At 39.3% G+C, this 24,961-nt stretch overlaps 1 protein-coding gene across 1 annotated transcript in view; it reads right to left on the bottom strand.

Moving 5' to 3' along the window:
• The window catches only part of LOC131236971 (callose synthase 3-like), a 94,904-nt gene that overhangs the window by 5,960 nt on the left and 63,983 nt on the right, over nucleotides 1-24,961 (bottom strand). Inside the window, exons 16-37 of the mRNA XM_058234557.1 lie at nucleotides 16,792-17,126; nucleotides 16,593-16,645; nucleotides 16,423-16,483; nucleotides 14,923-15,004; nucleotides 14,800-14,849; nucleotides 14,616-14,702; nucleotides 13,561-13,695; nucleotides 13,319-13,413; nucleotides 13,062-13,146; nucleotides 12,825-12,985; nucleotides 12,536-12,659; nucleotides 12,345-12,442; nucleotides 12,121-12,259; nucleotides 11,898-12,049; nucleotides 6,539-6,648; nucleotides 6,290-6,415; nucleotides 6,095-6,163; nucleotides 5,806-5,995; nucleotides 5,542-5,716; nucleotides 2,382-2,501; nucleotides 2,177-2,295; nucleotides 1,852-1,935 (exon numbers count right to left, since the gene is read on the bottom strand). Coding sequence (XP_058090540.1) covers nucleotides 1,852-1,935; nucleotides 2,177-2,295; nucleotides 2,382-2,501; nucleotides 5,542-5,716; nucleotides 5,806-5,995; nucleotides 6,095-6,163; nucleotides 6,290-6,415; nucleotides 6,539-6,648; nucleotides 11,898-12,049; nucleotides 12,121-12,259; nucleotides 12,345-12,442; nucleotides 12,536-12,659; nucleotides 12,825-12,985; nucleotides 13,062-13,146; nucleotides 13,319-13,413; nucleotides 13,561-13,695; nucleotides 14,616-14,702; nucleotides 14,800-14,849; nucleotides 14,923-15,004; nucleotides 16,423-16,483; nucleotides 16,593-16,645; nucleotides 16,792-17,126 — 2,650 coding nt within the window. The remainder of the gene's footprint in view (nucleotides 1-1,851; nucleotides 1,936-2,176; nucleotides 2,296-2,381; nucleotides 2,502-5,541; nucleotides 5,717-5,805; nucleotides 5,996-6,094; nucleotides 6,164-6,289; nucleotides 6,416-6,538; nucleotides 6,649-11,897; nucleotides 12,050-12,120; nucleotides 12,260-12,344; nucleotides 12,443-12,535; nucleotides 12,660-12,824; nucleotides 12,986-13,061; nucleotides 13,147-13,318; nucleotides 13,414-13,560; nucleotides 13,696-14,615; nucleotides 14,703-14,799; nucleotides 14,850-14,922; nucleotides 15,005-16,422; nucleotides 16,484-16,592; nucleotides 16,646-16,791; nucleotides 17,127-24,961) is intronic.

Raw genomic sequence — 24,961 nt, 5'->3', positions numbered from 1 at the left:
ATACTACCTAAGGTTTATTGGATTTGGGTGTGGGTGAAGCTAGGGTTAGGAAAGTTTGGGGAAAAAAGGTGAAATTAACGTTAAAGCAGGGAACTGAATAAAGGGATTAAATGATTTAGGTATTAGGAGATGGAAATTAAGGTTTTGGATGAAGGGAAGTTAGAGATTTCAGGTTAATTGAAGGATTTGAAGATCTACGGCTTGGGAATTTAGGAAAATTGAGATATTTGGGATTTTAAGGTTAGGGTTTTGGACAAGGGAAGAGAGGGTTTTGGAGGAAGGGTTCAAAGAGGCAAGGGGGACTAGAGGAGTGGCCATACGGACCAGCCCGTGGGCTCGAACCTGTGGCCGTACAGTCACGTGTGGGGTCCGAACAACTAGGGTTTGGTATATAACTTTATGGTTTTGAGGAAAAGGATGAAGAAGAAGAAAAGAACATGTTGGAATAGGTTTTGGAAGAAGAACTAAGGAGATTTCAACAAAATACTTTGCATGAAGAAGAAGAAAAACTCAAAAATGGATAATTGGAAGCCTCACACTCCCATGATTGAAGATAAGCATCGCATCGATCTTCGTTCCAAATCGCATGGAACAAGTCTTCATCTCACATGAAGAAGAAGAAACAAAGGAACTTTGTTTTTTTTTTTTTTTTTTTAAGAGAGAAATCCACCATGGAGAGGTCACACACCCCCCTCTTTGCATAGTCTCAAAAACTTTTCAAAATTACAAGATAGACCTTGTTTAATGACTTTTGACCAAACAAACCCTAGTGTAATAAAAAAAACAAAACCACTCATAAGGTGTCCAAAACATAAATCAAATCCTAAAACATAAATGCCCTATGATGACAAGAATGCTTCACGATCAATGGCCCGATCATGTAATCCATGCGATCCAACGGCCTGATCGTCAAATTGTTCCTTAAAGCAACGCATGTGCATCTTCCTAGTGTGGGATTTTTCAGATGCTCGCACATGCACATAGGGTCTTCAACATGGATACTCGCAGAACCACAAAGAAACTAGGAGCTGCCCGCCTCCTCCTTAGATACATACGTAAAGGTGTACGTGATGTGATGTCTTCATCAACTCTCCTCAGCTGAGAAGAGTTCGCCTCTGACGGATTAACACTCTTATAACGCTCCAGGATGTCGGGATCCAAAGTTTGCAACTCTACCTCTGTGATCCATGTGCTATCTAAAATCAGCCTGTGATTCCACTTGACCAGGATTTTCAGAAATTCCCCATGGTGAGTGGAAATCGCTTGCCCATCCAGATAACGAAAAGAGCTATGCACATAGTTAATTGTCACCACGGTAAATACAACTTCACCTAAATTTCATTTCCATCGGCTATTACATTATAAGACAATAGATTTATACCTTGCTTATCATTTTTCTTGAATTTGTGAAGAATGAAGATCTCTCATAAGTCATCAATAGAGAAAGCAATCTTGGATCAACTAACAAGTACACATGAACATGCAAGCAAAGCTACATCAACCAATTTTCCTTGTCTACATGATATTCACGAGGGACAATAGGCATCAATAGAGAAGGCATCTTGGATAAAAAAACCAGTGCGCATGAACATGCAAATAAAGCTACATCAACCAAATTTCTTTGTCTATATGATATTCACAAGGGACGATAGGCATAAATAGAGAAGGCAATCTTGGATCAACTAACAAGTACCCATGAACATGCAAATAAAGATACATCAACCAAATTTCTGTCTGTATGATATTCAAAAGGGACAATAGGCATAGCTATGGCCACAATCCTTCGGAATTCACTTTCCTTGCAACCATTGTGATATTTACGGCCCACTTATGAAAATTAGAAATACTTACTTTAAGGGATTGGCCAATAGCCTCTGTCCAATAGTCACAAAACTGGTCTCTTGATTTGACATAAACCATGCAAGAGAAGAAACACTGCACAATCATCAAATACGAAAAGTTACCAAACAAAAGCCAAAAATTTGAACAAATCCGATTGCATCAGCTATATTTCATAATCACTGTATTTCCACTTAAATCCAAGTCAAGATCATCCCACATCTAAGCAGTCAGTTTATTTTTCTACTCAAATCCAAGTCAAGATCATCCCATGTCAAAGCAGTCACTTTATTTTCCACATAAATCCAAGATCACCGACAGAGTTAAAGCAACTTACCTGCCAGTGAATATGTGTTCCCTGAGTCCTAGTATTGTTGGATACCTCACACCGTCATGCTTTTTAAGAAATTCCTCCAGTAAGTTCCTCATTTTGAAGGCCTCTTCCATGTAATTATCCTGTAGAAATGTCCATTCAACAAGGTGACTTTATCTAGAGATCTGAGGTCATCATCATGGACGACAACTGGAAGTTCATTCTCTACCTGATTCATATCAATTGTCTGCAGCCCTTCCCCACGAGTAAAAATAATGGCATGATTTTGATTTTCTGGCTTTCCTTCACCCAAGATAGCTGGACCTGGAAGCTTTATTCGATAAATAACCTGTGGACAGTAATAAAAAGGAAATAAGGAAAAATGACATATTGAAACCGTATAGCGGGATTATACAGCCAGATCAAGATGGTAGAAGAAGGAAACTGAGAGATTTGTCTATGACTTGCTCCACATAATTATCAACTTAGAGACTCCTGAAAGAACGATAGAAAACAGTGAACACACACATACACAAACATTTATATAGGGGACTGATTACATGGAGTGACTGCACAGTGAGTTACGACGAAGTCAACTTGTTTGGCACCTGCATGACATGTGTATGGCATCCGACCCATCAAAGAAGTGTCCCACCATGATGATCACCCAGCATGTACACACATAGAGTGGGTCAAGTGACTCTATGGCTAGTTACAATGGAGTCAAGTTGTCTAGGGCCCACAGTGACATGTGTATGGCATCATCCCATCAAACAATTGTCACTACCCAGCACAAGCACACACTAACAGCAATGAGAACTGATCTGGTGCAGCTGGAAGTATGGTAACTGGACATCCAACCAGATCTTTCACAGGTGCGCACACATACCACAGCAAAAAAGAAATGCCCAGGTACAGCTGGGGTGTAGCTAAACTTTCATCCGACCCATCAAAGAGGTGTCCCACCATGATGATCACCCAGCATGTACACACATAGAGTGGGTCAAGTGACTCTATGGCTAGTTACAATGGAGTCAAGTTGTCTAGGGCCCACAGTGACATGTGTATGGCATCATCCCATCAAACAATTGTCACTACCCAGCACAAGCGCACACTAACAGCAATGAGAACTGATCTGGTGCAGCTGGAAGTATGGTGACTGGACATCCAACCAGATCTTTCACAGGTGCGCACACATACCACAGCAAAAAAGAAATGCTCAGGTACAGCTGGGGTGTAGCTAAACTTTCATCCAACCAGGTCTTTCCTGCCATCATGCCAGCTATGTACGACATCTGTACCATGCAAATAGTAAGCCCCACCATGAAGATCACCTATCACAAAAATAGGCAGTGCCAGGAGATCTTCATGGAGAAATGGTACAGATGTTCTACACAGTTGAAATATTGGTGGTAAAGACCTGGTTGAATGACAAGTTAGTGTAACCAGGTCTTTCCTGCCATCCTGCCAGCTATGTAGGACATCTGTACCATGCAAATAGTAGGCCCCACCATGAAGACCACCTATCGCAAAAATAGGCAGTGCCAGGTGATCTTCATGGAGAAATGGTACAGATGTTCTACACAGTTGAAATATTGGTGGTAAAGACCTGGTTGAATGACAAGTTAGTGTACTTCCGGTCATACCCGATCAGTTTCTCTATCACAAATGCTCACATACACCTAGTTGGTTATGGTCCAACTAGCACATAATTCCAATGTGCCACATGTGCACGGCATCCAAGCTATCAAAAAGGTTGGATGACAGTGTTTAAAATAGCAACGCTATGTAGCGTAGCTTAGCCTTAACGCTACATAGTTCATGAAAATAGCTTAGGTCGCATGTAGCTTAGCCTTTTTACATAGGCTATGTAGCTCACAGTATAAGCTATTTTTCACCACAACATTAAAATCAATTAATGTTTTCCATGATTTGTTATATGTTTGTATTTTCAATAAAATTAGTTAATATTTTCAATGCTTCTAGTAAAATTATGTTATTTAACCAGTTTCATTTTCTTTCTTTACCTTTATACTTAATCATTGCCCTTTCCTATTACTTTAGGTTGCATTTGGTTGCACTAAATATAATAAAATTTTATTAAATTTCATTATTAATCAATCTAATTTGGTAAAGAATATCATGAAATTGGTGCAACCAAGCACAAGCTTGATTAAAAATCTAGAAGTAGCATGTAGCTTATGCCACACGCTTTAGAGGGGTGAATTCTACGCTACATGTTATTTGCTGTTTAAAACACTGGTTGAACCAACCATGAAGAACACCTAGTGCAAAATCAAGCCAATCCACTCATCAAGTGGGCTACACCATCGAGAAAAATGCAGAGCCACTGATCTGATCTATAAGTACAGGTGAGGCCAACCTGTTGGGTAGATTAGACTGATTTTTTAGCAAAGCAATTTTTAAGGCGGGGCAAATGCCATTGATTGGTGAGATGTCAACACACAACATGCAGGCATTTAACCACTAGTTGGACAGGAACTAAGCAGTCAGACTAGTTGTTTGTGGGAATCTGTCTCTCTTTGTGTGTGCACATGCATGTATCGTGCATCAGGGTAAAATGCTGGCCTAGATGGAAAACACAATTAATTTGCGTTGCACACTGTATATCATCTATTTCTTAGACTTTTTGTTTTTTTGGCTATTTTTAATTGAGAACACACTTTATTCAATAAAGAAGCAGACACCATGCCAAACGAGATTGTCTGTCATTGCATGCAAGGGAGCTTAACATTTTTGCAGAAATATCCCTTCCCATATAATGTCCACTAGTTAGGGTCAACTGCAGAGTTTGCCATGTTAATGGTGCTAGGCAAACATATATAAGATTCCTTGACAAACACTGTGAGGAACAACATGATTGCACACTGGAATTTTTTGGCATTCTTTATTTTGATAAATGACAGCTGCAATCAGTGTTTAACAGCCGCCATTTTTTATGGGGCATTGTATGTAAAATGCATCCATGGCACTTCCATCATGGCCAGGTGAACCTGAAAGCCGGCATTTTGGTCTTGAGTCACACAATACAAGCAAAAAGTGACTAATATTCCCTTTATGGGAATGGGGTTTGGTCGATGCCATTGGATAGGGTTTGGTCGGCAAATGTTCAATCCTTTTACTGACCATATTTCTTTGAGGTGAATGTCCATTCCATGCTAGACAAACTTACTGCCAATGGCATCAGCAATTTGAGCTGAATCCTGGGGTTTAGTTGCGATGCTGTCAGTGCTTAGATCTCTGGTATCTACTTTCTTTCTCAAGTAAGCGCCTACTACATGATAAAAGATTATTGAATTTCATGCTTAACTCTATTGAACTCAAATTTCAAGTTTTCATCTAATCACAATCATGTGATAAGGCGTCACCTGGTCAAGATTTTGGACTGGCTCGACGGGATTGATGGGCTCAGCAGGATTCACAGCCTTTGATATAGCAGCCCTCACCAAAGCAGAATAATAAACCTTCTGATTTATCTTTTTTGTTTTATCTTTGTTTGGTTCTTCAACCTCATCAATATAAGCCACACGGAGAGAAGGATATCTGCAACATTAAAGTAGCTGCAAAAGGTGAAATCTATAACATAAATTAGATAACAATTAAAAAAAGAAACCAATATTTGATAGACATACGTTGTCATAAGCTTGAGAATGTCCTGTGCTCGTGCATCACCAGACCTCTTGTGAATTCCATATTGCTGGCAGGACACCACATAAGTGAACTTCATGTCAGAAACAGCTTGACATTGTGTCCACAATGATCTTTCCACTTTTGATTGTTCCTCAGATGTTGATTCAGCTGCCTTGTAGCCATCCATTAGATCTGAACAAAAGCATCCATCCATACATGAAAGGACAAATAATTGATGCAGGAATGGTGGATTACAAGTTTTTAATAATTACACAAGGATATACTAATTACCATCATCTTTGGCCATATCAAGGAAAGCCTGAAGTTCCAAAGCTTTACGGTAGTACATCATGCCTCTGACTGGTATTAGGTACAATGAAGAAGTCAACAGCAAAGAACCAGGACAAGAACAACGAAGGAACAGTTACAAAAAGTAAGTAAACAACAATTTCGCATATGATTCGAGTCAACCAGCAAGTCTTATACCAGTTCTTGTCAAAGTCTGTCCTCTATATGATGCCCAAAGACGAAGTTCATCTTCCAGTTCCACGTTTCCTCTGATTTCTTCTTCGGTTTTATATCCAATCCGCTCAAGAAAATTATTCCATTCATCTGTTCACCAAAAGGGAATAAACATGAGTTTCCAAATAGTAATTCAAATATGCTCTTATGTTAGAAGATAACCCAATCCTGATGCATGCTTGTTTGCATATCCTATGCGGGGCAAGAGTAAACCTGGGTAGATTTTCTGTAAGTAGAAAAGGATAGAAACACCATCTTCATTCGGTTCTTCAAGATCTTGTAGGGAGAAAAGAACCTCCTCAGTATAGTAGGGAGTCAAAACACTGCAACAAGAGGAATACTGTATCATGAAGAACATGTCATAGACAAACTAAAACAAGAAAATACTTGAAAAAAGGTGAAGTTGCATGGTTGTGCGATCAAACAAAGATTTGCAATAGAAGGATGTGGGAGGAAAAATTCATGCCTCTCAAATTGCATTGATACTTCATCATAGATTCATATGATAAGTGATGGAAAGTAGCGGCAAAGACCAAACGATCATGAGTTAAGAACAAGAAGAAAGATGAGCAAAGAAAATTATCTTAATCCTCCCGCTGAAACTAGGTGCTGCACAGATAGAGGTCAGCTGATGGGGACATCACGCGCACACGCGCACTCACGCCGCCCCCCCTACGCACGTACGTACGCAGAAGGAGGACCCCACCATCGATCTGGCTCGATGACGACGTCCAGAGAGGGCCTCCTAGCTAGAAGACAAGTTTTGGTTCAGAAAAGTGGCCCGATAGTCAAGAAAAGCCCACCATGGGATCTCATGATCGTGGCCCACTCATCGGATTGGTTTTATATTTTAAGTTTTGCTTATTGTTATTATTTAGAACATCGTGAACGCTTTAGATTTCCTCGTTTGATTTTTATTTTAGTTTACTTAATCGCCAAGTAATAGGTGTCGCATATGGTGCGAGTTTTTGGGTATAGGGTTCTCCCTATAAATAGGCACCCCTTGTAGTTCTTTTCATTCATTGAAGTTAATAAAAAAATTCCTGCTTTATTTTTCTGCTCTCTTCGTGAGTTGTGGAAGAATTCAAAAGTGGGTGCGAAGCCCTCCCTTTTCGAAGGGCTAACTACCGTGGTGCGAAGCCACATCGATCCCAATTCACCCCCATCTTCCATCATTTTTTTCCATCTTCCCCACCATCCGTACTTCGAATTTGTCCTTTTGTTGCATTAGATTTCTTCATTACAGCAGATTTCGGCCCGCAGGCGAGCTAAAACTTCGGCGGAGCACCACACACAAACCGTACATCGGATCGAGCTGAAATTTGGAGGTTTTGGAGTCCATCCCTGGCTGACCAGGGCCAAGGTGGCCTTTTTCTGAATAGTGGGCCCCACACGCGTGCGGCCGGGATCACACGCACGTCCGTCTGGGCCATTGTTGCTGTCCACACGCGGGATTTTCTTTTGGCTCAGGTTTTTATCCTCTTTTATCCTCTCATAGCCATTTTTTCATGAATCTTAACCCTATATTACATGATCCCTAATTGATTTGCCCCTTTTTATCACCTTAGGGTTCCTTGAATTGAAATTAGGGAATCCCTTGGATTAGGGACTGATTTTTAGGCATGAGTAGTTGATTTTACTTCCCTTTGACATTGTTTGGTTTATAATTTTATCGGTCCAGTCCTAGCCTGTGTCGGCTTGGACCCGCATAGATTCCCCTTTAATTGAATGTTTGGATTTTCATGTGGGATGTGGAATTTGTGTGATTGTTTTTGAATTGGTGTGATCTAAGCCTGCAATCTTGCATATCATATTTAATTTTCCATGTCCTGCATCAAATTTGGTATCAGAGCCTAGGGTTCTTGTAGGGGAATTCACAACATATTTAGGGTTTAGTTTGAGTCCTTCATGCATTCAGTCCATCATATATAGCTGAATTTTAGTAACAGTGTGTAGTCTCCTTCATATAGAGTCTCGTAGGGTCATTTAGTTTTTAGACGCATATAGTTGTCATAGAAGATCTTTAGGTTGAGCAAGTCACTATATGCCCACACGTACAGGTCGCAGTTTCGGTTTGCACCCTACACTAAACATGGAACAATTGCAAGAGTCACTAAACAAGATATCTCAGACGTTGGAGTCTATGATTAAGCGCTTGGAAATGGACCAATGCTGTGAACAGCTTGATGTACGCATTACCAGACTAAAGACCATCGCTAGGACAAACCCCACCATTGGGGTAGATGTCCAATCTCAAGCAGGTGGCCTGGAGGATACACTAATGAATGGAGTTGGTCAAGGAATCAATTATGGGTGTGCACCCGGACACCCACCCCATGAGAGACATAAAGACCACTATTTTGAGGGGTACAACATGTGTGGCCTTGTGGCTGGAGAGAGTGCACCAGCGGCTAGTGTAGAGTTACCCACTGAGGCCATTCCGGTAATGGATGAGTTACGTGATATCTTTCCTGATGATCTACCGAATGAGTCTCCCCCTAGGAGGGATATAGAGCACACCAGAACATGGGACACCGTAATACCTACAACCGAGTTTACGTTGAATAATTTTATTGATAGGTTCACAGGTCTAAGTCCTCGTGAAGTCCTTACTGATTATAGACCTAGGAAACTTATTGATCTTGTCCCTATGTCACTGTCCCATAGGCCGTCAGAGTCTGCAGAGTCTTTTGCGCATCACATTCATTCATGGCATCAAGAAATCAGGCAGAAGATCATGACTAATAATGAACATTGCACATTTTCTACAAACCAATATAAATTTTTCAAAGGATTCAATATTGGGGACTCTATGATGGTCTGCATCAGGCCCAAGCGGTATCCTTCGAGGGCCGTTCGTAAGTTACACGCGTGTAGCGCTGGACCCGTCAAAATTATAAAACGAAACGGTCTCAATGTGTATGAGGTAGATCTTCCACCTTCAATGGGAATTAGTTTCACATCCGATGTGGAGGATTTAGTTACTTTTCAGGGGACCACTGATACTTTGTTCGGCCCTTCGCCCACCCATCCTGATTCTCCATATTTATCCCTTGAACCATGGCCCATTCTCAACCCATTTTTCCAGCCTCTACGTCCCATACCTACCCGTCCCGACCCATTTTCTCAGCCTCTACCTCCCATATCTATCCTTCCTAACCCATATTTTCAGCCTCTACGTCCCATACCTACCCTTCCCGACCCATTTTCTCAACCTCTACCTCTCATACCCACTCTTTCTAACCTTTCTTTTTAGCCTCTACCTCCCATACCTACCTTTCTCGATCCATTTTCCCAACCTCTACGTTCCATACCTACCCGTCTTGACCCATTTTCCCAACCTCTACCTCCCATACTTATTCTTCCTGAGATTTTTTCTCAACCTCTCCCTCCCATACCTAACTTTCACACGCCCAGAGAGGAAATAGAGAATATCCAGGACCATCAGATAGTTTCAACGTCGGACGGCGGGTTTCAGAAGTACGTGGTTAAATGGAAGTCACGCCCAGCTTCAGGTAGCATGTGGCTCACTGAGGAGCTTCAGAGACTTGATCCTGACATCCTGAAGCGGTTCAGGAGTTTTATTTCTCCAGTGGCGAAATCTTTGCAGCCGGGGAGAATTGATGGGGACATCACGCGCACACGCGCACTCACGCCGCCCCCCCTACGCACGTACGTATGCAGAAGGAGGACCCCACCATCGATCTGGCTCGATGACGACGTCCAGAGAGGGCCTCCTAGCTAGAAGACAAGTTTTGGTTCAGAAAAGTGGCCCGATAGTCAAGAAAAGCCCACCATGGGATCTCATGATCGTGGCCCACTCATCGGATTGGTTTTATATTTTAGTTTTTGCTTATTGTTATTATTTAGAACATCGTGAACGCTTTAGATTTTCTCGTTTGATTTTTATTTTAGTTTACTTAATCGCCAAGTAATAGGTGTCGCACATGGTGCGAGTTTTTGGGTATAGGGTTCTCCCTATAAATAGGCACCCCTTGTAGTTCTTTTCATTCATTGAAGTTAATAAAAAAATTCCTGCTTTATTTTTCTGCTCTCTTCGTAAGTTGTGGAAGAATTCAAAAGTGGGTGCAAAGCCCTCCCTTATCGAAGGGCTAACTACCGTGGTGCGAAGCCACATCGATCCCAATTCACCCCCATCTTCCATCATTTTTTTTCCATCTTCCCCCACCATCCGTACTTTGAAGTTGTCTTTTTGTTGCATCAGATTTCTTCATTAAAGCAGGTTTCCAGATTTCGGCCCGCAGGCGAGCTGAAACTTCGGCGGAGCACCACGCACAAACCGTACATCGGATCGAGCTGAAATTTGGAGGTTTTGGAGTCCATCCCTGGCCGACCAGGGCCAAGGTGGCCTTTTTCTGAATAGTGGGCCCCACAAGCGTGTGGCCGGGATCACACGCACGTCCGTCTGGGCCATTGTTGCTGTCCACACGCGGGATTTTCTTTTGGCTCAGGTTTTTATCCTCTTTTATCCTCTCATAGCTATTTTTTCATGAATCTTAACCCTATATTACATGATCCCTAATTGATTTGCCCCTTTTTATCACCTTAGGGTTCCTTGAATTGAAATTAGGGAATCCCTTGGATTAGGGACTAATTTTTATGCATGAGTAGTTGATTTTACTTCCCTTTGACATTGTTTGGTTTATAATTTTATCGGTCCAGTCCTAGCCTGTGTCGGCTTGGACCCGCATAGATTCCCCTTTAATTGAATGTTTGGATTTTCATGTGGGATGTGGAATTTGTGTGATTGTTTTTGAATTGGTGTGATCTAAGCCTGCAATCTTGCATATCATATTTAATTTTCCATGTCCTGCATCATCAGCGCTGCCCACCACAACCAAAAAACTAGTATCTATGTTTGGTCCATGCGCTTCCATAAATACATCTATAACCGGGTTCTTGGTGGGGATGTAGGTAGCAGTAATCAAAAGATCTTTTCACCAATAAAATGATAATATAGTCTCGCTTTTTAATTGATATTTATGCAACTTTTGGTTAAGCTTTGAACAATGAAAACAGCTTTTGTGTTTTGCAATTTTCATAACCGAGTGCCTATCAAAGTCGCACCTCACCTGTGCAGGCACTATGCAGCATAAGTTTTTGCTTGAATTTATCCTTGCTATTCATAATTGAATCAAATCTTCAGTAATCGAATGCAGTACTCAAAATAACTAAGACTAGGAAAGAATACAATGATTTTCTAATATCATCAATATATTTTTCTGCACACTAATTGTCAAAAGAACTGGATTTCCCTTCACATTCTATTCAGGTTAACAGGCCCCTAACGTTGAGAGCATATCCGGTGCGAGAAAATAGTCTATGTCATGTATATTAAATACTGTCCTCAAAAGAAAGGAAGCAATGCATGAAAACAGCTGGTAGAGAATGTAAAGTTGACCGGCCTTAAGCATATAACCACAAGCCTTTTCAAAATAGAAGGGGTAGCAAGTTCACACATGCATCACAAACTTCCTAAATTAAACAATTAACTTCTGACGGGAAAAAAAAATCAAGGAATTGATGAGAGTTTGACATCTAGAGAACTCACGAGAATGAAAGCATATTACGAACTTTAGGTGCTGGCGGCATATCCATGAACAAAGAATTTGAGAAGAAAGAAATTCGCCTTCGGGCTTCTAGGTTGGATGGTACATCCATTGCAGACTCCTTCACAGTCAGCAACAGATATAGCCTGTTGATCTGGAACGAGGAAAATAATCAGTGAGCCACTATTAGAAGACCAGAACTTCTCATTATATCAGCTTGCTTACCCTCTCTTTCCAGGCTTCTGATTCAGGTAGTGGAAATTTGATTGCTCCAGAGGATGCAAATAACTGATATTGTTGATCAAGAGGTGTCATCCCTTCATACCTTCCATAAGAACCACCACCATGGCTTGAATCCAAAAGGCTGCCCAAGAAAAATGTAGAACAGCATTAAAACATCAACTAATAAATTAGCATTTTATGAAAGAATCAAATTGAAAATGCTTCACCTGGAAAACTGTTCCTCCATTATGTCTCTAGTCACAACCTCCAGCATGTCTTGGAAAAGAATGATGACCTGATCCCTTTCTTCAGGTTTATTGTCCAACTGAAATGATTAAATAAAGATTTGGCTTTTCTAGATTACACAACCAAGCTTGTTTGTGGCAGTATTGAAATATGAAACATTTCAGATACGAACCAAATATTTAATCAGCTTGACAAAATGGTCACAGAGACTAGGGAGAGCGCTCATCTTCAATTCACTTATTAGGGTGTCATTGGCTATATGTTTCTCAACTTCAGAAAATATATCATTTATGACCCTGAAATGTAAGTGAAACCACGGACAAGAATTATCAGGAAATGCAACTGTAGTGAAATAATAATCCCACCAAAAAAAAGAGAGAAAAGGGCAGAGCAGGTAGATCCCGTCGTATATCTGTTAAAAAATGAATTATTAGATCATTTGTAATTAAAACATTCCTTACTCTTTTTCACGTGGCCCTTCAACTAACTGCTTGATAATGTTTCTAAATGATGCATAGCACTCGCGAACAGCACAATACATGTAATTATCTGCATTGATTCTCTTTTTGAGCTCACGGTCCCTACCATTGCTATCTTTCGCCATATCCAATGCAATTGGAATCTAATAGCAAATACAGCATAGCATGTGAGCATAGGATTCAGTTTTTTAAGTACTAAATCAAACAAGCAATACAAACCTTGCTAGCAAGCAGGAAAGGAGGCCATTGGATAAGGTCCAAATCACGATCAGCCCAATATGGAACTAGCAACAAGTTCATTTCCCTGAAATTTTGAATGAGCTTATTACATTTTGTGACATGATAAATGAGAGCAATAAGAAATTAAGAAATAATACTTGATGAATCTCCTTAACATAATTAGCTCCGGGAGTCAATATTTCAAGATTCACAGTAGTCCAGGAAAAAAATTGCCAGTCTCAGCATGCTCCAATTACCTGTTACTTATTAAATCTTCCTCTCTAAAACTACTAATAATTTTGTTCCACAGTTGGGCAAATTTCACAGCCTGCTTCTCTTTATTAGGTGGGATCTGAAATAACAAATTCACGTCCATGTAATTTCAAAGTTGATAATTGGAGTTATTACTAACTCCATAAAATAGTAGCAACCACGGGTTAACAACAAAAAAGAGATTATCATTCTAGCTGTCTGTTGCACAGTTGAAGGAGCTTTTGACCTCAGCAAATTTGCGAGATAATGTGGCCCTAAACCCTTTCTTCTTAGTTTCAGTCTTCTCCAATGGAACCAAGCGAGCATTAAAAGCACCCGGCAAAGATTGAAATCGGGACCTTAGCATTCCTAATGTTCGAATCTGTAATGAATAAGAACATAGTAAGGCAAAGGTATATTCCCATATCAAGAACAGAAATGAATATGAAAATAGTAAAGCAAAGGCTTATCAAGAACTAATGAGTATGTTGTGTCCAGTAGAATTTTTTTAAACAAAAGGGATAATTATAAAAGGTTGCCATAAGGGAGAGACAGGTGGGAGCCATCTGACAAATTAACAACATGAAAAAACTGAGCCTTCTGACAAAAAAGAAGAAGAAGAAAAAGAAGAAGAAGAAACTATGAGCTGAAATTATGTATTGGATCACTATTTATATTTCTGGAACTTCAGATATTAGATATTACTTAATTATAAAAGGTTGCCATAAGGGCTCAGGTGGGAGCCATCTGACAAATTAACAACATGAAAAAACTGAGCCTTCTGACAAGAAGAAGAAGAAGAAACTATGAGCTGAAATTCTGTATGTTATCAAAATTTATATTTCTGGAACTTTAGATATTACTCTGGATAGATACAGACACATAGCTATCACCACTAAAAGAATAAAATCGATTAGAAAAGTGAGTGCTGTAACCACCAACACCACAAGCAAAATGAGAAAATGGAAAAAACCAAGGACATACTGACACATATACTGCTCTGCACATAAAGAAAAGGATGTACAGACACAAGCATGCACACATGCTGGTGAAACCAATGGCCTGTGAACCTTTGTACACAAGTGTGATTCAAATCCATGGAAACACAGTAAAATGATGCCAATGAATGTGCACAAGTAGATATCTCATTGTGTTATGCGGAACGTCCTGCGGTATTAACAGTTGGGCAAAAATAAAAATAGAAAGTGCCAGCCACAACAGGGTTTTTTTTTTTTTTTTTTTGGGGGGGGGGGAGGGGGGGGGGAGCATCAAGAATTACTGAAAGAAAGAAGCTTCACCAACCTCTCCAAGACGCCGAAATGCACCATAAATACCTCCAAATAATGTGGAGAAAATTGCATACCAAATCTGGGTATCCATGAAATAGACCTGGAAAGCATCATGGTTTCAGAACTCAATAGGAAAGAACACCTAAGGATATGAAACAGACAGAGAGATCATCTGTCATGATTAGTTAGAATCATACAAGAATGATAGGAGCCCATAGCGCTATCACAACACCTATGTTGCTCTTCGCTGCACACAGCAAACAACAATTCGTTAAATATTCTTTCAATTAACAAATTTTGAAATTTTCAATCACGAATACCTCGTGGGAAAAATTCATGCCATTGAAATGTTCTGATCGGAGTTGCCATGATAGATTTCGTAGGGCCCACAAGAGGCTTTATCTGCAACCATTTAGATAGTAAGCGGCAAATACTGAAAAAAAGAGAGTATAATTACCTGCAGCAATAATTCAGAGAAAAACCCTATAAAAGTCACGAGCCATGATGATTTAAATATGTAGCCTATATAGAACTGAAGAACATACTAAACACAATTCATGCATCAGGACTGCCGAAAAGAGCAAACACATAGTAGTATAACAGAAGCCTCTGTTTCCAAAAATTCATGTAGGAAGTAAGCATGGGCTCACTACACACTCTGATTTTATTTATACAACAGTGGCAATAGTACCTTCAGTCATGTAGCTTACAACAAATACCAATTTATACTGGATTTGAATTGTATAAATGAGGTGGTGAGAACAGATAAGAAGGTTTATTCACTTACCAGTGATAGGATGGACACAGTCCATTTTGATGATTGTCCCACAAATCATTTAAACACTTTGCGATACCGCTAATGCCCCCATCAAGATAAGGGCTTTAGCTTTTCCATTGTATGTGTGTGTGCAAGGACTGAGCTCTAACTTACAAATAGTTAAGACTGCTAAATTACATCCATCTCCCTCATGATTCCTAGCATGTCACATTTGCATGACATCTAACCCATCCAAAATGGACCCGTCATGAAGATAACCTAGTGCAAAAATCAGACGAACCAACTAATCAAGTGTAGCAGAAGTGTACGAAGGATCAAATCCATGGCTGGCCTTGGCTTACCCATGATGAAGACCTAGTGCAAGAGCAAGGCCAAGCCACTCATCAGGAGGGGCATAAGTGTACTTCAGACCAAATCCACAGCTGCCATGACTTTCTACAGTGGCCTGCATAATGAGTGGATCGGCCTAATTTTTGTTTCTAGTATACTTCATGGTATGCCAACCTTTCAGTGTGGGCACACCTGTCTATATATGCATATAGCCAGGAGGAGATGGACAGCGATTCAGATTCACGGTGCTTCTCATTTGTACCCTGGGAAATCAAATTATCATTCTAGACCTGGAAAAAACAATGATCGAAATGGACCACCCACTGCGTGCGCCCCACAGAAAGGAACCATCATGCAAAAATACACCAATCAACATCATGATCCAAACAGAAGCCTCCAAGTGGAGTGATTTTTATTGCACGGACAACTGAAGGTGGCTAGATAGACAACCTAAATGATGATTGAGCAACCCTATGTGCATTAACGAGTGTTCCATGATATGGTGAAATCAGTACCTAACAATTAGTATGTGCATTTAGCAATTAACACTTAGAAATTAGCATTCCCAGATATCAATATGGTATGGGTACCTAACAATTAATTAGCATTCCCAATTAACCATTTAACCTAATAATATGGTGATATCAGAAGCTAACAGTTAGCATGTACAATGCTGCAAATTATTATTTTTAATGGCTGTCGAGAATAGTACCTCAACGTAGTAACTAAATGCCAATTTTGTTATCATGAGAAGAACCCAGAACATGGTGTACCTGAAAGTGGGGAAAAAAATCTCAATAAAATAAAGATCATATTTAGACATCTAATAACTAATGCTAAAAAACCTTTCCATCCCACATTCCCTTGGATGGCAAATCTTACTTGAAAAGTGAGAATGTGCTTTCATGCATTCCCCTTCCTACATAGAGCCGAGGCTGCCATTATAAAATCAAGGACGCTTCAGCAAAAGATAAACAGACACATTATACGCCACCTACTAATCAAATGGCAAGAAAGTTAACATTCAGATATTATTACTATCTTGCACTATAACTAATTTTCACATGGTTGCTCCACATACCTGAGACCACCACATCATGATAGTTATAATCTTATAGTTCGACTGTTCAAGGAAACGTCTGATGAAGGGAAACAGAAACAATAATGCGGCGAGCATATTTGGTGACAAGTATATAACAATGGCCAAAATATATAATGAAGGAGCATTTTGGCTATTCCCAATCCAGTTTTTGATAGTCTTCGCTAGTCCAGGAGGATTCTCCCATGTATAAGCATAAGATACTGGTAAAATTATCACCCACGCTGCAGCTGAAACAACCTTTAAGATGTATCTTAGCTTAACTGGAAATGACATACTTCGCCTTGATTTAAAGCTCATGATAACGTCGAGAACAGCTGCAAATGTGAAATAATGAATAACAGATAAATTTTGTGAAGCACAATGATATTAACATACTAAGAAGATTAGGCAATTCCAGTATTAGGCTGATTTGAGCTATGCAAAACACATTCCTTAAAAATAAATAAACAAATACAAAGTAGCATGTAAAATGGGAGAACTGTTGAGACCTATGGAGCCATGTAGTCATGAGGAGTATCATTTCTACACTTTCATATTTTTTGAATTTCATGTACTGCAAAGCACCATATTGTACACTTATCAATATTAATAAGATGGGGCTAGGGTGTATTTAGCAATAGAAAGAATTGATTCTCCATTAAACAGCATTTGAGAACTATTTTTTTTACATAATAATTTTTTGTTAGTTTCTGTATACTGCAAGACCTACAGAATTATTACAAGAAAATTAGGAAGGGGAGTGAGGTCATGATGAGGATGTGGACAACAAAATGCTGATGGATCGGGCTGATGTACTTGCCAAGGAATTTTAGGATGGATGAAAGAGTGGAAATGGGCCCAAATATCTTCCATAATGGGGCCAAAACCATAGACCCAACAATGGACTACACATTGTGGCACCCATGGTATACTTTTGGGTCCACAAAAGGGTCTTTTGGTGACATTTACCTCAAGTTATGAACTTTATCTTACTTTTTGACAAATTGTGATTTTTTCGTTACTTATGTCCCACTCAAGTAGATAGGTTTTTTTAGTCAATTTCCTTTAAATTAAGATCGTAAGGCAGAGATTATAACATCTACTCCAAAGTTTATGTTTGATGTAAAGCCCAGATTAGTACTAGGGTTTCTCTTTGTATAAAAACTCAATAAAGAGAAAACGTTCAACAGCTTTTGGGCCATTTTTCATCTCTACAAGCCTTGGGTGTCAACCTTTCTCCAATGTTTGTGCAAGTACACGTTTTCACAAGTGGGGCGTGTGATCTAGGCCATCGAAAATGGTGAGAGCTTTGATTGTTCACTGGATACTGCCTTGTTTTTCCTTTCTTTTCAAGTGGAAGAATTCCTATTCTTGGATCGGGTGTGTTTGGGTATGACCTGGTTCTAGGGTTTGATATAACTGCGTGTGTATTGACGAATCTCTTTTGTTGGCCATACCCAATTTGCTATTAGAGCCTCCGCTTGGTTCATTGTTTCGTTCTTGCGTGAACTCGTATTTTATGATTATGATGATTATGTTTCGTGCACGAGGAAGGAATGAGGAAGAAACAAATCCAATAGAAGAGAGACTTGCCATGTTAGAAAGGCAAATGCAGACCATCTCCCAACAACCCACTACGCTAATTGCAAGGAATGAACCACCAAATCAGGAAGATAATGGCAATGAGTCATTGTGGGAGTGACATTAACCCATTCCATTGTGAAGCTCAATTTGTTGAGCCACGACGGGAAAGAGTGAGTGATTATGATAACCAAAGTAGGGAGTTGGGAGTGAAGGTGGAAGTCCCTAAATATCATGGTATAGCATGCACGAGACAATTTTTTGAATTGAATTGATGTAGTGAAAATGATTTTTTTTTTTTTTTTTTCAAAGATGTGGACAAAGCAAAGAAGAAGAAGAAGTGACAATAATCACCAATTAGCTGACAAATAGAGCTTCAGCGCAAGTTAAGGCCACCAAAGAAAGGTGCGGAGTACGCAAAAGAATTCCATCATTTGGGGGCTCGAAATAATTTATCCGAGACCAAAAGCACCTGGTTACTCGTTTCATGGGTGGGTTGTGGCTCACAATTGCGAATTAATTGGGGATTCAACCAGTGTTTATTGTTGTAGAAGCATGTAGGCAAGCCTCCTTGGTTGAAAAGAGGAGCAAAGCCATGTATGGTCACATGAGAACTTTTAATTGATCTACTAGTGTAAGACCCGAGGCCCCGACATCAAGTTCGTGCATTGGATAGCCGTTGACTGTAGGTCTATTGGCCCGGAGAATATTTTGACTTGATCGAAATGTTGTTTTGTTATCAAGCCGCAAGCCGCATTTCAACCAAATGTCCGAATTTTAATATACGGACTTAAAATTACACAATCTGAGAAATGACAACTATGTCCTTATTTTATCTGGCGGTGGGCCATCATCGAGTTTTCAAAATCCGTTAGATCCGAGAGCCTAACCGTTGTGACCGTAGTCGAGTTACGAAATTACTGGCGGAAACGACATGTCAATATGACACCCGGATTGTAAGTTATGAATAGATATGCACATATATATTTTGATAAAATAACTCAAATGACCTCGATTTTTTTAAAATTCTCGGAATGTTTTATGTCAAATCACTTAAATAACATTTTAAAAAAAAAAAATTTGTTACCATCAGCTTAAACTTCTCAAAAATATCACAAAACACCTCCCAACCCTTCTTTTAGACAAAAGCCAATTTTAAGACCATTTTCGAGTCCATAAACATAAAAACCCTCTTTCAACAACCCATTTCCAGCACTCTCTTCTAGCTTAAGTTTGAAGTTGAGAAGAAGAAGAAGAAAAGGAAGCAGAAGCCGAGTTTGAAATCCAATCCTCTGATTGTTACAACTTACAAGTGAGTGCATAGATTAGGAGCACGCATATATGTGCATTAGATTACTTGAAAGCCTCATAGAAGAATAGATGTTTTTGATTTAGGGTTAGGTTATTGCTGGATTTTTTGATGTAGTTGGTTAGGTTATTGCTAGATTTTCCTTGAAAGCCCTATAGAAGACTAGATTTTCATTTAGTTGGTTAGGTTATTGCTGGATTTTCCTTGAAAGCCCCATAGAAGAATAGATTTTCTGATTTAGTTGGTTAGGTTATTGCTGGATTTTCTGATTTACTTGGTTAGGTTATTAATGGAAGATTGGATGATAGAGATGATTTAGTTTTGTTTAAATTCATACGTATTTCCATCAGTTTCTCTATTTGTCCCTTACAAAGTCCGCCCGCTACCTGTTTGACAAAACATTTGAAAGAGTTATCCTTCCCCCTTTTGGTGTAGTTGACTCTTGAGAAAAAACATGCTTGTAGCATGAAGTCTTATAGCGGAATGAATCCCGGATTGGATTTAGATTGGCTAAGTCATGTGTATATCATATGCATAGTTCATAGATGTTGTATCATTGTACGATTGAGAGTGAATGATTCATATCATGGTATGGTGATCACAGTGGGTTGTGTTGCGACACATGATATGTCTATGAGTAGTATGTGAACCGTCTAGATACAGGATGCATTACATGAGACCCCTATGAGGAACTTAAATTCACAAGAAGACCATATGAGGAAGGTCGTCCAATGCTTGCCTTGAAAAACATGATATATTGTGCTTGTGTGGACGTATGCATATGGTGATTGTAAATGCAATGAAACATATTTTGTTATGACTTGAGTTGGACACCACACCGGAAATGTGTAATTCAACAGGACATGATTAGAGGGTCCCTGGGTGAAAGTCCCTAAACCCCGATTGGTACCATTGGGAGCAACCAATGCTTAGACCAGGTGGAAGAACAGAGCGCTGGAATGCCAAAATACCAAAGTAAGCGGTGACTCCCATCGACGCGTGTCAATTGGTTGAGAGGTTTAACCTGACTTGCTTATGGGCAAGCAAAGATAGGTTGTGTGCGACAAGCTCGTAAATTGTCCGCAATCGTTTTGCTAGATGATTTATGACTTCTCGCTGTTAGGCAGATAGTGAGATTCAACACAAGTGGGTTTGACTAGTTCAGCCCAAGAATTATGTAGTCCCACCTCTGTAGTTAACCACGGTGGAAAAGCCTGTGCAAGTGGGTAGCAATCCTATGCGGTCCCACCTCTGTTTCAGACCTTGGTGATCCAATTGGGAAATGTGAAAATTTTGGAACATGGAAAGTTACATCATGCATTGTATATTTCTTTTATTGCTATCGGCTCAATAGGCCTGTGCATGATATGAGCATGACATGAAACATGCATTTTCACTGCACACACGCACTCACTGGGCTTAGTAGCTCAAGGTTTCCTTTCTATTTTTTATTATTATTTTTTTTTACAGTTAAGAGTAGGGAGCTGAAGGAGTATAGATTACAAACTCCAGTTGTCCTTTTTGTCTTGTACATATCAGTGTATATATTTTTTTGTAGTACCTTGTATATGTACAACAGGTATAGTAAATATGACATGGTTTATGTTTTGGTTTTACCTTGATGTGCTTAGTTGTACACAGTAACACATGTTGAATATGATGAAATTTTGAGAAATGATATGTATGTGTCATCTTTACTTTTAGAAATCCTCCTTGTGGAGCCTCGCTTATGGGACTTGGTATGCGATAGTTGGAAGCCCCAAAATCGGAGTTCTACGGAGGCTGTCAACCAAAATTTGGTGTATAGTAATCACGGATTACTGACACTAGATTTAGGGACGTGACAACTAGCATTTGGGGGTCGCAGTAAGAAGCCTGCAGGGGATTCAAGTCAAGCAAAAAATGCCACTCTAGTGTCTAGGTCACGAGTTTTGAACAATAGGACAATAGGATGAACAAGTCAGAAAAAACATCCAGTGCTACAAATGCAACGAAGTTGGACATATTCCCCGCGAACGTAGGAAGTAACAAGTCAATTTGGCTAGTAGCTCCGAAGCAATTGTGGAGAAACAGTCAATTGACGATGAGGGTAAGACCACAAAGGGAATGTATAATGTGGATTATGATACTAACAATGGAGAGTACGAAATATTCCGAAAGGCTCTTCTTGCACCCAAGTCACCTAAGGATTTACCGATTAATATCTTCTACACGAGTAGCACAGTGAATGGCGAAGTCTACGCACGGATCATCGACGACGACAACTATGAAAAGGTCATCTAAAAAAAGGTAGTAGAAAAGCTCCGGTAGAAGACCGAGAGGCATTCAGTTCTTGTCGTTGTTTAGTTTCTTTCACGATTGGTAAAACCTATCATGACAATGTGTAGTGTGACATAGTCCAATAGATGGACGTGTGCCACATATTATTGGGTCAACCAAGACAGTGTGATCAACGGACCATTTACAATGGTTGGAAAAATACATATACCTTCATGAAAGATAATAAAAAATAATATTGAAACCCATGAGAGAGGATCTGGGCGAAACCCGTAACCTTATAGACTTGCTAGGTTTAAGCAAGGTAATAAGGTAAAGGTTTCCTGTCATTGTTTAGTGTCTTTCACGGTTGGTAAAACCTATCATGACAATATGTAGTGTGACGTAGTCCAATAGATGGACGTGTGCCACATATTATTAGGCTGACCAACGCAGTACGATTGGCGCACCATTCACAATGGTTGGAAAAATAGATACATCTTCATGAAAGATAAAAAAAAAAAAAAATATTGAAACCCATGAGAGAGATGATCTGAGCGAAACCCGTACCCATATTAGACTTGCTAGGTTTAAGCAAGGTAGTAAGGTAAAGGTTTCCCGTTGTTGTTTAATTTCTTTCATGGTTGGTAAAACTTGTCATGACAATATGTAGTGTGAACATAGTCCAATATATGGATGTGTGCCACATATTATTGGGTCGACTATGGTAGTACAATTTGTGGACTACTATCAAGAAATCTAAACTTCAAATCCTCATCACTAGGTTTGAGGAAATACGTATGGAAGAAAGTGAAATATTCATGGACTTCTATACTAAGTTAAATGACATAGTCAACTCAATGTGGGGTCTTGGAGATAGCATCCTATAAAGTAAAGTCTGTGCAAAGACACTGCGCTCATTGCCTGAAAGGTTCAATTCAAAAGTCACTGCCATTCAGGAACTTCGTGATATGGATAACATGCAGGTTGAAAAACTTGTTGGTTTTTTACAAACCTACAAGTTAAATTTTAAGGCTCCTAAAGGCAAATCCATAGCCCTAAAATCTTCTAAAGGCATTTCTCATAATTCTAATAATTCTGATTGCGAAAATTCAGAGGATGATATGGCACTTTTAGCCAAGAAGTTTTATAAAATTTTCAAAAGCAAAAAGAGAGTTGATTTTCAAAAACCCTCTGAGAAGAAAAAGGGTAGATCTAAAACTTAGAAATCACTTAAAGACAACAAATGTTTTAACTGCCATGAATACGGGCATTTGACAAATAAATGTCCAAAGAAGGACAAACCTAAAAGAAAAGGTATGTTGGCTACATGGGATGAATCATCCTGCTCTGAAGCTTCTTCTGAGTCAGATGATTCTGAATATGAGTCTACTGATGAGGATAAGGCCTTAATGACTCTAGCCAGAGTCACTTCCTTAGAAAGTTGTGATTCAACTTAAGATGAAAATTTGAGAAGTGATCCTGAAAATGATGAAGATTTTCAAGATGCCTACCATGCCCTATACAGGGAGAGTTGCAAGATAGCTGTAAAATTAAAACTTCAAAAAGAAAAAAAAATTTAAGCTAAAAGAAAATTTTGATACTCTAGTTTTAGAAAAATCGCATTTATCTGATTGTTTTCAAAGAACCAAGTGCGATTTAGATTTCAAAACATCTCAAATTGAAAACCTAAAATCAGAGAATGATAATCTAAAATTAGATGTCTCTTCTCTCTTGAGTTTGAAGGTTACTTGGAGGTATGCCCAAGGTGATCCTAAACTAGAAAGACTCCTAACCGGATCTAGGAAATGTGGCGATCGATCTGGTTTGGGCTATGATAAAAATACCCCTCCTAAAAGTAAGCCTACCCCTCCTAAGTTTATTAAAGGGGAATCCTGTAACTCAAAAGGGAAAAGTCTAAATCAAAATAATTTTCAAAATTCTAAAATTTTTCATACTATGAAACTTAAAAGCAATCATATACACTATAGAAATCAGAATCATAACCCTTTGGCTAAAAAAATTGTGGATCTACTTAAGGAGCTTTTAAAATCCAACTCGAATGGTAGAATATATAACAAGTACAAGTATCGAAAAACCAACAATGTTCCAAAACCTGAAACTGTAATGAAATGGGTCCCTAAGGTTACTTGTTTGGTTGCTCACACTGCTTTCAAGGCTTCAAGTCAATCAAAGCGGTACCCAGACAGTGGATGCATAGACATATGACAGGTGACAAAGATTTGTTCACCATTCTCAAAGATATGGATGATGGTTCCATCACTTTCGGTGATGGTAGCAATTGCAGAATTGTTGGCCAAGGTACGGTTCAACTTTTTAATCTTCCACCATTTGAGAATGTCTTATTTATAGAAGGTTTTAAGCATAATCTCTTTAGTATATCACAAATCTGTGATAATAAACATAGCGTCAAATTCAACAATCAAGGGTATGAAATTTCTAATGAGAATGGTTCTGTGATATTAATTGGTCACAGAACTTCTGAGAACTTTTTTATAGTCAGTAACTCAAGCTCGTCTAAGTTATCATGCTACATGGTCCAAACCAATGAATCCGATCTATGGCATAAACGCCTAGGACATGTACACTATCGTAGTCTCTATAGACTAAGCAAAGGTGACGTAATACGTAGCCTACCCAAGTTAAAGAAAATGGATAAAATCTGTAGCGATTGTTAGATTGGAAAACAAACTAGAAGTGCTCACAAGAAAGTGAACTCTAGTGCCACATCCAAACCTCTTGAGCTTCTCCACATGGATCTAGTTAGACCTACTAGAACGGAGAGTCGAGGCAGTAAAAAATATATTCTGGTAATTGTTGATGACTTTACCAGCTATACATGGGTAGTTTTCATGAGAGAGAAATCTGAAACTCTCGATGAAGTGAAAAGGGTACTCAAGCGTATTCAAACTGAGAAGGAATCACCAGTTATTAAAATATAAAGTGATCATGGTTCCGAATTTGACAATAGCAGCTTTGAGAAGTTCTGTAGCGATCATGGGA

The sequence above is a fragment of the Magnolia sinica genome, chromosome 2 (genome assembly GCF_029962835.1).
Source record: "Magnolia sinica isolate HGM2019 chromosome 2, MsV1, whole genome shotgun sequence".
Taxonomy (NCBI): domain Eukaryota; kingdom Viridiplantae; phylum Streptophyta; class Magnoliopsida; order Magnoliales; family Magnoliaceae; genus Magnolia; species Magnolia sinica.
This window is presented reverse-complemented; position numbering and strand designations above follow the sequence as displayed.